This window comes from Meleagris gallopavo, chromosome 23, assembly GCF_000146605.3.
Source record: "Meleagris gallopavo isolate NT-WF06-2002-E0010 breed Aviagen turkey brand Nicholas breeding stock chromosome 23, Turkey_5.1, whole genome shotgun sequence".
Lineage (NCBI taxonomy): Eukaryota > Metazoa > Chordata > Aves > Galliformes > Phasianidae > Meleagris > Meleagris gallopavo.
In genome coordinates this window covers 481,340-496,833 of record NC_015033.2, presented here as the reverse complement: position 1 = coordinate 496,833, position 15,494 = coordinate 481,340, and the positions used below count along the sequence as shown (strand labels likewise).

Below are 15,494 nucleotides of genomic sequence, written 5' to 3'. Positions count from 1 at the left end.
CTGATGAGCTGCGACTCCGCCTCTTTAGGATTTTTTGTTGGAATTGTTTTGGGGAATTATTTCCCTTCCCTGGATGGAGCTGCGGCTGTTTGTAGCCGTGCCGCCTTTGGTTTCTTTTTGCCCCCTCCTCGTCCCGTGTGGTGAAACCTCAGTGCTGTACAGAAATCTGAATTTTAAGTAGTGGCGGTGATTACGAGCGTGTCATCGGCTTCATCTTTTATTCATCTCTTTGATGCTCCCAAATTCATTAGTTCCATCTTTCCTGTGGTCTGGAAAATGCTGGGCTTCGTTCTTTCCTCATTTGCGTTGATGTGAATGATAACTCCCCCGAAGTAGTAAAATGCCAGCTGGTTGATGCTGGTGTATGTCAGAAATGAGTCGGTTTTAATTTCGGCTTTGTAGTTTGAACGGTGAAGTTTGAGTTCTTTGGTTGCCACCAAAGCACAGTGGGTTGGTCTTTCTTTCCTCTTATTTGGTGCCATTTCCATTGTGTTCTCATAATAACTGCTCACGCCGGTCAGGTTGTAGCTGAGGGTTTGGATCCGTGGTGCTGCTGGGCTCTGGGCCTGCTGTGGCAGGGCTGAGTGGCTCCATACAGAGCACAGCTCGGCTCAGCCCGGCCTGCGGTGTTCTCAGGGGGCTGAGATGGGAACCTTCGTCCCTCAGAGTGCTGCCAGGAGCTTCAACAGGCGGCAGCCAGGTGTGGCTCAAGGAAGGGCTTTCAGCAGTGCTCATTTAGCTGTTACTGATGATGGTTTTGGGGGAGTTGTTGGAGATTTGGGCAACTGCTCAGGTTTTGTTCTTGAATGCTGTAGCAGTTTGGCAAGCAACGCCTTTTGAAACCCAGACGTTCTCGATTTTGTTGTTAAACAGCAGATATTTACAGATATTTACCTCCCTCTGTAGGAGCGTTGTGTAACGTTTTTGGACTTAAACAAATCCTTGCTTGCCGTGGGGTTGGGCTGCACTGCCCCACTGCTGCCCCACCAGCAGCCACGGTGGAGGAGCAGAGTTGGACATTCAGCTCCATGCAGTCTTTGCCCCAGATTTTTTACTGAATTTCAGCAGCTGAAGCGTTGCCCACATTTCTGTTGCTGGAGGCAGAGCCGAACCGCCGCCTGCCGGAGTTTGGGATCCACACGGACTCTGAGCCCGCAGTGCAGCCAAACTCACTTCCACAGCAGTGAGAACAACACGTGTGTTTGAGGGCAGGTTTTTAGTGGTGCTGTTATGGGGGTAACCGTTCTGTGCGGGAGATGACTGATGTAAGACGTGGGTCTGTGCAGAGCTCAGGGTTTGTAACCCAGTTCTGCACCTCCTGTTTTTAATGGTCTTCCCAGAGACTTTTACTCGGTTCTTTGGTTGCTTTGCTGTTCTCTGACTACTGTGGAAGGTTTCCTACAGATGTTGTAACTTGGAATTCGTTTTCTGTATCAGGAAACAGTGGAAGTGTTACATGAAAGTGAGGTTATATCAAATGTTTTTGGGTTGTATCTCAGGTATAGGTGGGAAGTTTACATCGCTGCCATTCTTAGAAGTTTCTTTCTGAACTCGCGGCCATCCCAAGGCCTGTCTGGAGGAAGCGGGGAGGGGGAAGGAGCTGCTGCTTCCCAGGCAGCCTGCAGGAATGTGACCTTCCTTGTTGGTGTCCCCTCTGCTTCAATCAACCAAATATATCTGCTGGGGAAAAAACTTTGCATGGAGTGAGACGAGGCTGGGAGAGCGTTGTGGGATGCGGCGCCCGCTGCATTAAAACGCTTCCAGCAGCTGCGTGCGTCGTCAGTGTGTGCTGGCTTTCCTGTTCCTCGCCTCACTGAGTTGTGTTGGCCTTTCCCCCTCACTTTGGGTCTCTATATCACTTTGGCTTCAGTAGCATCCGTGCCCTTGGGCTGCATCTGCCCTGTTCTGAATCCTGCAGGCTGACGGCAGTGCTGGCGGTGCGGCCCGGCCCTGCGAGCTGCAGCTGTGGGGCGGCTGTCCTCACCCAGCTGTGGGGCGGCTGTCCTCACCCAGCTGTGGGGCGGCTGTCCTCACCCAGCTGTGGGGCTGTGACCCGCAGGGGCTGTGCTGAGCAGGGGCTGAGTGCAGGCACTGTGGTGCTGCTGTTACAACCCGGATGGAGAGCTCTGGAGAGCCCGGAATCCTTCTCTCTTGTCGCATTGTAGCATTGAGGGTGTTTGGCTTTTGATTTTTTTTCCTGCCAAGTATGTTTCCAAATCTTGAGAGCTCAATCTGTCCGTTGTGAAAAATAACTGAATGCATTGTGTCTGGTGTGGAGACCCAGCAGAGCTGTGTTCACTGCCACCCGGGGAAGTCACAGGTGGGTTTCTGTAGAAATAATATAGCACAACCTGTGACGGATAGATGGACTCAGTGAATATCAGCATCCATACATGCAGAAGGTAAAATAATTGCATAATGCATCAATCTCCTGACTGAATACAGGTCACTTTTAGTTTTGTCTTATTTCTTCACATCCAATCTATTGGAAAATGAAGGCTTGGAAGTTGTTGGAAGAGAAGGATTTGGTTTGGTTTTGTTGTTGAGAAGAGGAAATGCTGACCGGATGAGAGACACGGCGCTGGCAGTGGGGCAGTGGGGCAGTGGGGCACATCCTTGGCTGTGTGCAGTGCAGCTCAGGTCTGTGCTCAGTGCTGCCATGTGGGGTCTGGGTGGTCCCACCTGCACAGTGCAGCCCCGGTTCTGCTTCCTGACGGCGGTGCGCTGAAGGGCAGCTTTGCTTATCCTGAGCTCCCATTCATTTAGGTAGCTAATAATAACCTCGCAGCTCTGCTTGTGGAGAACCACCTGTTGGCAGAGCTGAGACACCTCTGCTGTTGGTGGGTTACCCAATGGCCAACTTAAGTTATTACTTCATAAAAGTGACTTTATAAAACTTCTGTTTGCGATTTTATGGGCTTATTCTTTATATTTACGTCCAGTACGAACTATCTGCAAATCAGCATTTGATCCACGCCCATTCGGCCCTTCCTGTATTCTCCAGCGATGTGTTATGTTGATGAACAGTGGTAGTTAAGTGGCCCAGAGATCTAAATTCACCTTCTGGGTCGCCGGAAATTTAAGATCCAGTTAGGAGAAGAAGAGGGGGTTGTTTGGGGAATGGGGGTGGAACAGAGACTCGCTGTGATTTGCTGTTGCGTGCGTTAAAGTTTTATGGCCCATGTTGCATCCCCTGGGAGGATAAAGCGCAAGGAGCATGAACAAACCATAAAGTGACAAAGGGTTTTATGTGCTATAATTAATATGGAACTTTCTACGAACTTTATAATAGTTTTACTTTCTTAATTTCACACGAGTTTTTGGCTCGCTAATGAGTAATCTTGAGCGCTGCTAATGGAACTTAAGGTTTGGAGTTTCGTGTGGAATTATAACGAGATCCATTACCCTGAAATGAAGCAGCCTACATGCCTTCCTTATTGTAATTTTCCGAGCCGGCTGTGCGTGCCCTGGGAAGCGTTCTTGAGCTGTGGCCAACTTTACACTAAAAAATAAATAAATACTGCATCGATAGAGCTTTACTGGCAAATCCTCCATGTGCGAGTGCAGCTTTGCTTGCAGGAGCACTTTTACCGACGCTGGATGGTTTAGCAGATCACAGTGCCGTAAGTCACATCCGTAGCAAAAATCATCGTGGGATGAAAGTTCGAGGTACATTGGCCTCATTTCCATCATGAAGTCAAATAAGCGCTGTGGAATTATAGCTGCTTTGTGTTTTTTTTTAACCACAGAGGAGAATATAGTCCTAAGCAAATGTGGAATATCCCCTCTGGAATGGCCCAGTTGCTGTGCAGGTCAGACCCGAGTGCTGACTCGCGGTGATTCGTATTCCTCAGCTTCATCAGAAGTATTTGGGCGACGGGGGGTCACCAACCTGAAAGGGTGGGTTTGTTTTGAACCCAACGACAGTGACTTTTCTTCTTTGTTCCACTTCCCTCTGTGTTTCAGTGGGAAGGATTGTGGGTGGTTGTGAGTAGCAAAGCGATGCCTGGAGGAATTTAACTCTTGCTAACTGTGGCAATGGCACGGATTGCCTCTGTGACCTCTGGTGAAAACCCTCTGTGAGGAAGGGAGCCGAATATTGGGGTGGAGACCTGGTAGGGGTAAGGTCTGCCAGGTTTGGTGGGCACAGCTGGAGGAACAGCCTTTGTCCTGTCTGCCAAGCCGTGCCATTTTGCCTGCAGTCCTCCATTTGGAGATGTGGACTCGACACAAGAGGGTTAGAGGCATTCCTGGCAGACAACATCCGGCAGTGGTTGTGTTACATCTCATGTGCTGTATCAGCAGCACTTCCCAGTGACACATTTCTATATTCAAAGTCCAGATCATAAAATTACAGTAGGAAGACACAGAACAACCATTTTCAGTTTGAGGTTATCCTGACTAATTCCACTGGATAGAAAGGGAGCTTTTAAAGCAAATATGCGTGCATCACTTGGGGTGACCCACACTCTTGCTTGGTCCTTGTAGCTGGGTGGCTGTTTTTCAAGGTCAGACCTGTTTTAGGGATGATCAGATTTAGCATTCTTTCACATAATGTGATTATTGTGTGTCTTTCTGACCATGCAGCTTGAAGATTCTTTATCAGACAGAGGCAAGGGAGGTGGCAGATGTAGTGTTGGGAATGTTTTGGAGTTTGGGAATGTTTGGGAATGTCATTGTGAGATGCAAAGCAGGGGGTAGGTGCAAGGCAGTCACACTAGAGGACGAACCTTCCACTGCTGTAATGCGAAGGAACGAGGAGCTGAAGGTTTAAAGTCAGCAAGTTCTGAAAACTTACACCAAAACAGTTTAAGGGATCTCTCCATAGGCAATTTCTGGATTATTAATACTGATAACTGATGACAGTGGAAGAAAGTTAATAAAGCGAGCTGAATAATTGTAGGTCTGCCAGCCTTGCAAAATAATGGAATGAATGATATAGGACTTGACTGATACGGAGGTAAGGGGAAATAATACAATTAATGTCAATTAAAATGTGCCTATGGAAAATAGGCTGATGAGATGTAACTGGGGATGTGGTTTGGCTGATAAAAGCAGTAATGTGTGATGTAAAATACTTTGCCTTCTTAATGAGTTGAATGGAGTGCAAAGCGCTATTCTGAATGAGAAATGAAAAGGATGCAAAATCAGGAACGTTCAGCAGCTGCTGGCTGAGCTGGGACCCGTGGGGAGGTGTGCTGTGCTGTGGGACGTGAGTGGAAGGGCCCCGTTTGTGGGCACGGCGTTCAGCCCCAGCTGGCCGCGCACTGCGCTCCCCATCGCTCCGGCACACGGTGCTGTAAATTAGGGAGCAGCTCACGTTTATCATACACATCACTGCTTATCTTGTAAACTCATCTGCTGTGCTTGCACGAGTAGTTGATTTAACAGCATGTATATTGTTGAACTTGACACATCTAAGAGTATAATCAAGCTCTAAAAATACCGGTGTGTTCGGCTCCGGGTTGTGCTCTTGCTCTGCGTTCTGAAATGATTGCTGCCTGGATTCCCTTTTGTTGGCTACAGGTCACGGCAAGTTGCTGTGCTGTACATCATTAGGAAGGAGTTTTATCATGATGCTGGCATCTGTTCGGTGACATAAAATGATGAGATGTGTAAAGGGAAGAAGTTGATTGTCTTTTTCCTATGTATTTCCAAATGAGAGATTACCGTACGTTACTTTTGTAGGGTGAAATGCAAATCAGAAGGTCATCCCGAGGGATTCTGGGCAGTGGTGAGCCAGAAGGGTGAGAACAGCAGAGGAAGGGAAGGAGGGGAGGCTTAAAGGAGCTGCTGCCCCTTGTGTGGTAGCACGGCTGCCCTGCCCCGCTGTGCTCACACCTCACTGCTGGACTCCCGTTCCCAGGTGCTGTGGGAGGCATGGCAGAGACGCCCCAGCGTCGGTGCTCACCTCTGCCAGGCTGATGCCAGGGCTTTGGTTTTTTGGGTACCTTTGCTTTTAAGGGACATCGGTGCACCTTCAGTCTGCGTCTTCAGCAGCAAAAAAGGATCATTTTGTGTTCTTCAGTATTTATGCTATTGAGACAGCTGGGTATTGTGAGGCAGGAAGGTTTCCATCCCTCTTCCTCTTGTTTTGAGGAATTCTGTTTGCTTTCTGAGCTGTCATGGAAAGAAAAGTAACCTGTTTCTAAGCGGGTGCAGTGCATCTTAGAGTTTTAAAGAAACTAATAGACCTCGAGTTGCATTTCTGCTGCAGCTCGACAAAATTGTAGCAGGTAGGGGAGCTCTGTGGTTATTTACTTGCAAATCCCATCTAGTGTGGACTTCGTTTATGCCTTTCCTGGCAGGTCACACCGCCGTGCTCACAGCTTCTGTAATGGTTCGTTACTACTGCTTGTAAAGAATTCTCTCAGAGGGAAACGGAGAGCTGAGATGGGCACAGGTAGGCACACACGTGCTCCTGCACAAGTCTGTAAAGCTGCTCTCAACTTTGCAGCCATACAGGATTAAATGGTATTTTTCTTCCTGAGGTAAAGGTGAAATTCCAGCAGAAAGCTGTGCGCTTACAGCAGCACATTGCTGCTCTTTGAGGACTGCAGTGGGGGATTTCCAAGGCAGGCTGTAATTGGGGTCTCCTAACAGAAACCACAGGTTCCCTTCCATACATATCACGTGTGTTCTCTTCTTTCCAGATGATCATGGGAACAGCAATGGCAGTCATGTAAAAATCTTTTTACCGAAGAAGCTGCTCGAATGTCTACCAAAATGTTCAAGTTTACCCAAGGAGAGGCACCGCTGGAACACTAACGAGGTAATTAACTCTGCTGTTCTTAAACAGTCCCCTCTTTGTCCTTACGGGTTGTTTTTTGACAACATGCTGCATAAGTTACAGAATCTGAATTCAGTTGCTCTGAAACGTATTGTTTAAATAATCAAATCATATTAAATGTTGAAAACAAGCTTTAAACTAGATTTGAAGGCAAACATGGAAGCTGATTAATGGTACGGTAGGAGTCTGTTACTCGTCTGTATGTCACTTGTCTGAGTCAAATTCTGTATCTTAGGGACGTGTTTCAAAATTGTTTAAAATTTGATGGTTAGGTGCCGTGTTAAACAGTGCTGCTTTGCTGTTAGGAATGTGTGCAGACTTTTTTAAAAAGAGACACACACACAGACACAAAATAACAAAACCCAGGACAATGGACATTCTTTCTTCCAAAGCAGGATTCTGAGGAATAAGTTGCCTGCAGTTTGAGAAATCAGACATTTTATGCTGGAATCCAGTTACTCTGCATACGTTAGTTTGCGTATCTCCTGCTAGCCAGCACGTTTGTGTTCACTGAAATGAAGTCACTGCTTAAGATCCAGGTCCTGGTGGTCCAAGGTAAGGGTAAGGAGCAGGCCAAATATGTCTGTGATCCCTTGCCTTTATTCCCCTGGGTTGGAGGCTGGAAGGCTCAGACGGATCACAGAGTTCAGCATTCTGCACAGGAGGAGGAGGTAAAATGTTGATACTGCTTGTCAGCATATTGTTGGTGTAGGCTTCTCTCATGCCTTAATTCTAGGCGGATTGTTTGCTAGTAATCGTAAATAATCAACTAGCACATTAAAAAAAAAAGTGCTTTTAAGCATCAAGTTTGTCACTCATTTGTATCTCTTCTAAAATCTGGGAGCTGCCTCTGTGCTTGGGTCAGTGCTGCTGGTGGCTCTGCCAGCACGTGCTGCACGTTGATGGTGTTTTTCCCGTTGCATTACAAAAACAGCTTTCATCGTGGGCAGAGATTTTTGGCCTTATTAGGGCAGAGCAAAGCAGCAGAATCGTATGGCTGCGGAAAGCCTCGGCAGTCTGTGTTAGGTGTATGGGAAAGGTAACGTAGCTTAGAGATTTTGTTGCCCCTCACCTGGGAGTTTAAATATGCTCAATGTTATAAAAGTTGAATTTTCGTGGAGTATAACAAATAATAATGCTGGACTACGTTTCATGGTTGATTCCTGAGGGAACACACTTCCCATCTGACTGCACAGGTGTTGTCAGTGTGCTGGGGGGGCACAAGTTTTGAAACATTGAAGGAAAAAGCGTGTTTTGTAGAAATGGTACTTAGAGATTCCTTGTGTTAATTTCAACACCACTGGTGCCCCTTGCAAGGTCTCTCCCAGACAGCAAGGCTCATGGAATCATAGAATGTCCCGTGTTGGAAGGGACCTCTGGGGACCATCAGGTCCGACTCCTGGCTGTCGCAGGGCTCCGTGAGGACAGACTGTGTCTGGGAGCACTGTCTGAACGCTCAGTGAGCTCTGGAGGCCGTGGGGCGGCCAGGGCTCCTTCCCAGCTGCTTGCTGTGCTATGTTCTGTGGCAGTGATTGAAGGCACTCCAAGCACGGGCTGTATATGGGCTGTGTTCCTTAACGTGCTGCTCAGAGGGCACGTGTTGCACGTTAACCTGCCGGCCGGGCTCTGCTGATGGCTTTGTTACATCTGCAAATGAGATGCTGCGAACGCTCGCACGGAGGTCAGGGAGCAGCTGGGGTTTGTTCTTTCCTCTACCAGGGCATCACCATGGGAACGCAGGCAAATAACTTTTTCTGAGCACTTTCATCTGTAGATTGAGGATAATGGTCGTGTGTTGCTCTGGGTTGGGTAATTAGGGCGGAGGAACAATATCCTCTGAGAAGTGGGAACGTTGTGGTTGACTTCACGCTTAGCCAAATAATGCGGTGAGCAGCAAGAGAAATGGAGCATTTACAACCACTTAACGCTTCGAACATGTTATGGAGATGTTTGCTTTGAGTCCGATTATGCAGTTTTAACTAAAATGTTTGATGGAAATATGTTTCCATATCGAAATGTCATCTCTTCTTAAATCAAGTTCATGGTGTTTTTATATTTTGCAGAGAAGGAAGTGTTCCTTCCAATTTAATTTTTTCCCCGTGATGCACAATCATCAGTCTAGCCAAGCCATTTAATTATAGATTGAGATTTTTTTGAGATGCCTGTGGAAGTTGTGAGCTGCTATTTATTTTGCTCAGGAGAATAGAGAGGGATCTTCATGCGATTCCTCACGCATTAGCTAATTGCCAGTGAATTCTGCGGATCCGAGTGCTTGTGAGCGCCGTGCCTGGGTTCTGTCATGGCCTCCTGGAGCCCCGGAGCTGCTGCACAGCTCTGGGCCCGGCGGAGGAGCGGGCTGAGGGGCTGCAGGGCTGCCCGCTGCTGGCTCTCCTCTGCGCTTTGTCCGCTAATGGAGACGGCAGAGGTCGCGGGCTCATTAGCCGGTAATCGCTTCAGGCAGCGAGAAATGTTGTCTGCAGGAAATTCATCCTGCTTCTTCGTGTAGAATGATCAGATTATCCGGGCACCGGGAGCTTCCCCCGCCGCTGTGCTGCCTCAGAGGTGCGGGGCTGGGGCTGTCGGTGTAACCCTGCCTTCGTGCCGCGCCTGCCAAGCACGGATTGCAGTTCTGAGCAGAGATGCCATTCATTAATGGGGTTGGCAGCCGCGGCCATTAATCAGCCTCGTAAACACTTAATGACAAGTCAAAGAAAGACGAAAAAGTTAAACACCCAAAATATAAAATATTACTTAGCGCTTTTGTTTCTGGCCGCATCCTGTGTTTACGTTCTCTGAAGGGCCAAGCTGGAGCTGCCACGATACACGGCATGGTGCTGTGACTGCCAGCTGTGTGTCGGCTTGGCTTGAGGGGGCCGAGCAAGAAATGGCAGTTTTTCCCATAGAATATCTAAGATCAGTTTCTTCATTGAGTTTTCTGTAAGTTTTGTACTTAGCTATTGCGTGATAACATGCAAACGAGTGCAGTTGCAAAACTGGATTTGAGCATTCTTTAGCGCAGTGATTCTTTAACGTGTAAAGAAGAGCAGAGCTGTGCCTGAGCGTAGCTCTTGTGCTATGGGGACATCGTGTTCCTGCAGTGGCAGTGCTTGCTGCAGCCCCATGTTTGCATGCAGTTGTTTCAGCCTTTAAGATCATCGTTCTGGGTTTCCCCCGCTGAGTCTGCCTGCTGTTGCTGTGGGAAGTCGAGGCGCAGCGCCGCATTCGTGGACCTCAGTTGCACACCCCTTACGTCTCTGGTTGTGTCTTGCATTTTTGCTTTGCTTGCAGGTTGGTGACATTCTTCCTTTCCAGTTGACATTGAGGTATTTCCCATCTCTTCAGAGACATAGAAGGCTTTGGGAGTTGTCTGAGGGCCGTAAGGGACCAGCAGGCAGGGCTGGTAGCTGAGCCCTCAGGACGCCCCGCTGCTCAGCCCCAGGAGGCGGCACTGGGCGCTGAGCGCTGCTGGCTGCCTGCTGCCAGAGCAGCGGGGCACGGCTTCTTCGGGTGCTTTTTGTTAATGCTTTGGGGTGCATTTTAGAATTGACACTCCTTCATTTTCCCTCATTTTCCTGTAGAACACCTGTAGCTTTCAGGCTTTGCTGGGTAGCCTGATGTGCTGTAGTGCTTTGCTACGTTTGCATGCTTGCGCTGCACGCGTCGTGGTGGTTTGAGGCTGAACAGTGAAAGAGATGGAAATGTGTTTAACAGAAGCACTTCATTATGGGTTTATTTTGTGAAATTAATGAAATTCTGTGCTTTGCCTAATGTACAAAGCAGAAAATGTGCTATTGGCTTTGCTTTTGCAGTTTCTCAGTCATGTTTACATAATTAGTGAATGTTGTGTGCAGGCTCCGTGATTGAGCAGAACTGAAAGGTTATCATTCCTGGCAACTGCAACAAAAGCCCATTAATACCTGCTGTAACACTTGTGGGCTGGTGGAGAAAGATCCTTTGGCTTCCTCTGAGGAAGAGCTGCCTTACTTTCCCTTCCCTTTTGTTAAATGCTAGAGCCAACTTTGTAACTGTGCATGTTAAGTCTTCAGGAATGGCTGATTTTGCAGTTCTGTGCCATTAACGTCTTGGAGTCCTGCTACCAAACGGAGTCCTGTAAAGCAAAGCAAATGGATGGAAATGTGTTGTTTTAGGCAATGCATTGCCCTCCTGTTTTTATTCCAAGCAAGCCTGACTTCCTTGCATTAGTTGATAACTAAAGGAAAGACAAAATTAATTAGTTTGAGCTTATTCTAGCTCAAGCCAATACCATTCTAGCATTTATTTCTGTTTTTTGTCATTGCGAGGAAAGTGCAGAACTCTGCACCCCTGCAGGAGAAGGTGCCACGTGTGGAGGGCAGCTCGGCAGCCCCAGCTCAGCCGTGGTCCTACCGCTGCGGCGTCTGTTGCTGCAGAGAAAAAAGGGAAAGCTGCCTTCCAGGCATGAGGGTTCTCCCTTTAAAGACTATTTTAAGGGTTTCCCATGTTGGCAGAGGTGCCTGAAACCATTTAAGATGACTCTGTTTTAGATCTATGGGGACACTCGTGTCTGCGCGTTAAAGCTTCTTTCAAAAATACATATCTATCGGTAGGGTAGGTGCAAACCTTTTAATATCAGGGCTATAAAGCTTCTAGAAGCTGCAGGGAGGAAGGAGGATGTTTCTGAGGATCCAGCTGTTTGCCCAGGAAGGCTGCAGGAATTACAGGAAGCTTTCTTTGCATTTAAAACAGCTCCCCTACCTCTTTGGAGTGGCTCAGCGATGCCTGGTGTGCGGGTACGCTCCTGCTCCGGGCTCAGCTCACACCACTTGTGTTGGCTTGGCTCCCTCTGTGCCCTGCTGATGCTATGCTGGGTCATCCAGAGATGAGCCCTGCCACAAGGCACGGCCCGGTGCTGCCAGCTGGGTCTGGAGATGTGATGCTGGGAGGCAGTGGTGGGAGCACAACCAAACAACGGCACAGGCTTTGTTTGTTGGGGGAAATAAGGCAAAAAGGAGAACATACAACTGAGAAAAGCACCTTTTGTCCAGATGGGAACTGACCGGCAAAGCGTGGCTGTTTATTTTCTCCACTGAAGAGATTCCTTATTATAGGATTTGGGTCTGTCACTCAGCCTGCCATTCTTAAAAGCTTGGGCTCATTGTAGTTGTTGCCAGATAAAATGAAAAAGAAAAAATCATTCTTTTGAAGATGGAAACTAACCTATAAAGGATGAATCCAGCACAGAAAGCTCAGAAAGCAAATACTTGTTTCAGCCCCCACCTAGAAGTTCATACAAATGCAAAGCTGATTAGTCGTCATGGGTGGGTTTAAATTTGCCCGTCAGTTCCGGATTCTCCGTCGTCTGCTTCTCCTGACTTGCATCTTCTGGTTCTTACTCCTTAATGGTGCAAGGATTGCTCTGAAAGGTGCTGTCAAAAACCATAGAATCCTGCACAGGGGGAGTGAGAAGTCAGAGTTGTGTATTACATAAAACCATTCCTGGAATACGAAGTGCATTGGTTTCAGAGCTCTGGAGGTGTTTGTGTGGGGTGCTGCTGCCTGGCGCGTTGGCTCCCCAGCCTGCCCAGCACTGATGATATCCCTGCATTGCATTCAGAACTGCGCTTTACGAGGAAAATGTTACAACAAAGTCAATTTACAAAGTCAATTTCAACGTCTCTTTGCCGGGACTGCGTGTATAAACACAAATGAATTGGTTCACTTGTCAACTGAATGGAAACGGAGGATATTACATTTTGTAAGTGATTGAAATCCTGTCTTTTCCATCTCACGTTCGGTACTTCCAAGGGTGACTGTTTCACTTAGAAGAGAAAAATGTAGGAGAAAAAGGAGAACCAGACATCAGGGGAAAGTCAGCACTGGTAAAGGCACAGATTTCAGACAGGGACGGTGCTTGGAAAGGCCTGCGTGGAACTGAAACTTGTTTTGGGCACCAGGAGTGACCGTGGGGGCCTGCGGGCAGCACAGCAGCTCTGGAGGAGGGGGGAAGAATCGCTTTCAGTGAGGGGGAGGCTGAAAAAAGGAAAGCTTTGAGCTGAGCCGCTGGCACTGCTGGTGGGCAAACACGGCTGTGCCGTGAGGGCAGGAGCAGGGAGTGCGCGTCTGGTATGGGAGAAAGATAATGTGAGTATGGGAGAAAAAAGCCTATTTAGCACAGAGCCCCAGGAAGATGCTTCGTGCCTGTGATCTCAGAAGGCTTTTTTCGGCCTTTCATGAACGATGCTGGTGTCTCTCAGAGCCACTCGGGGACTCCCAGGCGCTCACCCTCTGCCTGCTGTGCCCGTGGCCTTGGTGTGGCGGCTATCTTTAATTTATTTATCCTTGAGGAATTTCTGTTGGTAGGGTTTGTGCTAACGCCTTCTGGCTTTAACTGCCTGCTGAGTCATTGAAAACCCGTGTCTTTGTTGTTAAATTATTTCTGAGTTGATTTGTTCCTGATTTGTCCTCCAAGATGAGGCTGTCTTCAAGCTGTGTGGCTTTGCGCTGCCGTAAAGCACGGAGCCTCGTGTGAGGGTAACACAAGGAAGGGGAGGCCCGGCTGGTCGGTTCCCAAAAATGTCTGGGTTTTGTTTGTTTGTTTCCTCATTCTGCTTTTAGCAGCACTGCTTGTCAACATTTTATCATGCACGTTTTTGCTTCTGATGTGATATCTGACCACGGGCTGTTGGGAAGCGCTCCGTACCGATGTGTGCCGTGGGGCTGAGCCTGGGCCAGGACAGGGGCACGCGGCCCCCCAGCTGGCAGGGACTCCTTTGTGTCCTGCTCGTAACCGCCCCGATGTTTGTCTGCTTCCCTGCTCAAATACTGCAGGATTACACTGTGACAAGAGCAGAATCCAGTGTTAATTGGGAAAGAAAACAGGCATTGGTGGGTTATTCTCTTAACTCTTAAGGGGAGCTGGTAAATGCTGAAAATAATGGACGTTCATTTTAAGTCTGATGTAGCAATAAGTTCAGTGGAGAGTTTGGAGATGGCTGGGAAGAGATGTGGGAGCAGAACCAGCTTTCTCCACGGCGGTACGAAGATGTGTGCGGAGCAGCAGCGGCGCAGGAGGATGTGATGTGTGTCCTGGAGCAGTGCACAGGCAAATGAGAGCACTGCCTGTGCTTCAGCTCTGAGCACGCTGATTTCTCCACCGTTGGTGGCTTCTTTACCTGGTGGAGAGGGGTTCGTGTCTGCCTCAGACACGGCTGTGCTGGGACAGATGGGATTGCTGAGGCCAAATGCCCGCAGGTGGGGGAGGAGGGCGGCCGCAGGGGAGCTGAGCTGGGAAGGGCTGCGGTGCCCTTGGTGGGTGTCTGTCTTTAAAGCTATCTGATGTAAATATTACACTCTCTGAATAAATTTAGGAAGATAATTGACTGTGTCTTGCTGGAAAATGGGTCCCAAAGATTTTTTTTTATAGCTTCTGTGTAATTGAAATTCTAGCAGGAGAGGCCTTTGTCTCGGCAACCACGTCTGAATTACTTCTTTATTGTAGTGTTAAACTGCCACGTTATGATGTTAGTGACTGAGTGTAGGAATGTGTCAATAATTACAATATTTCCAGTTCCAGGAGCTTGCCGCAGGCATCTGAGGAGCAGGCGATGCCCCCAGCGCGGCGGGGCTGCTCTGCTCTGCTCTGCGCCCCGCAGCAGCGCTTCCCGCTGGGCGCTGCTCACCTCCAGCACGGCTGTGTGCGCGGCCCTGGGCTGCTCAGCACTGCTGGGTTCATCCCGTGCTCTGGGAGCACCTTCTGTGTGGAAGCGCTGCACCAGGAGCGTGCAGGACGCGGTTGTGGGCGGGCTGATGTCCGCCCGCGCTGGGGCAGCTCTGTGTTGTGTGTGAATTTCAACATGTGATTGATCCCATGAAAGGTGTCAGTTTTACTTACTGGAGCTCCTTTGTTTTGCAGAGATCTTGATGCAGACGTCCTTTTGGATTTCTTTTTAATAATGTGTGACCCTTCACCTTTGATCCCCTGACCTGCATTACTTTGGTAACCATTTCATTTTTTTATTTCATTTCATTTTTAATTTTGCTGTGCAAGCTGTAACATTTCATCATTTTAAACTGTAGTGTTCTTTGACTTCCCCGGGTATATCTTTTTTTCTGTGAAGGTGTGTGTTGTTGGCTTTTCTTAAATAAAAATGACTTCGGTTGTTACAAAAAGAAATAAAGTTTGTACTTCTCATTGGTTTTCGCTTTTTAAGTTTAACGCTGTGCATTTCCCTGTATGGTACATTGCTTTTGACTTGTGTTCTCCCAAGACTGATTTATTTTGTCATTTCTGTACATCTTTGGTTTGAATTTGCATTTCTCTACGTTTTTTTGGTCAGAAGTACGTTTATGGTGTTTGCTGCGGTTTTTTCTTCGTTGGTCAACTTCTGGTAGCTCACAGCAATCACAGGAGCATTTAAGATTCTCTTTTGAATAAACATATTTGTTGTTGTTACAGTTTGTTCCATGTCCTAAAGACTACTGTTCATAATGCTCAGCTTAAAACCAATCGCTGTTCTAATTTGAGACCATCAGCGGGAAATGAAAATCTCAACAGAAGCCCAACTCGCTTTTATTTTTGCAGAGCTGGAGGCAAAAGGAGAGTTATCAGTGCTGTGAGCTCATCAGTCACAGGTGTGCTCGTGGAGGCGGTGCTGCGTGGGGCCCCCCGAAGTGTAGCAGCCATTTCTTCCGTAGTTCTGCAGGAGGGATCCTGCGTGAGACGTGG

General features: G+C 48.1%; 1 protein-coding gene across 10 annotated transcripts in view; it reads left to right on the top strand.

The window, feature by feature from the left end:
* The window catches only part of CAMTA1 (calmodulin binding transcription activator 1), a 225,748-nt gene that overhangs the window by 15,277 nt on the left and 194,977 nt on the right, over positions 1 to 15,494 (top strand). For all 10 annotated transcript variants that reach the window (XM_019622429.2, XM_019622430.1, XM_019622432.1 and 7 more), the window contains exon 3: positions 6,654 to 6,772. In XM_019622429.2, coding sequence (XP_019477974.1) covers positions 6,654 to 6,772 — 119 coding nt within the window. The remainder of the gene's footprint in view (positions 1 to 6,653; positions 6,773 to 15,494) is intronic.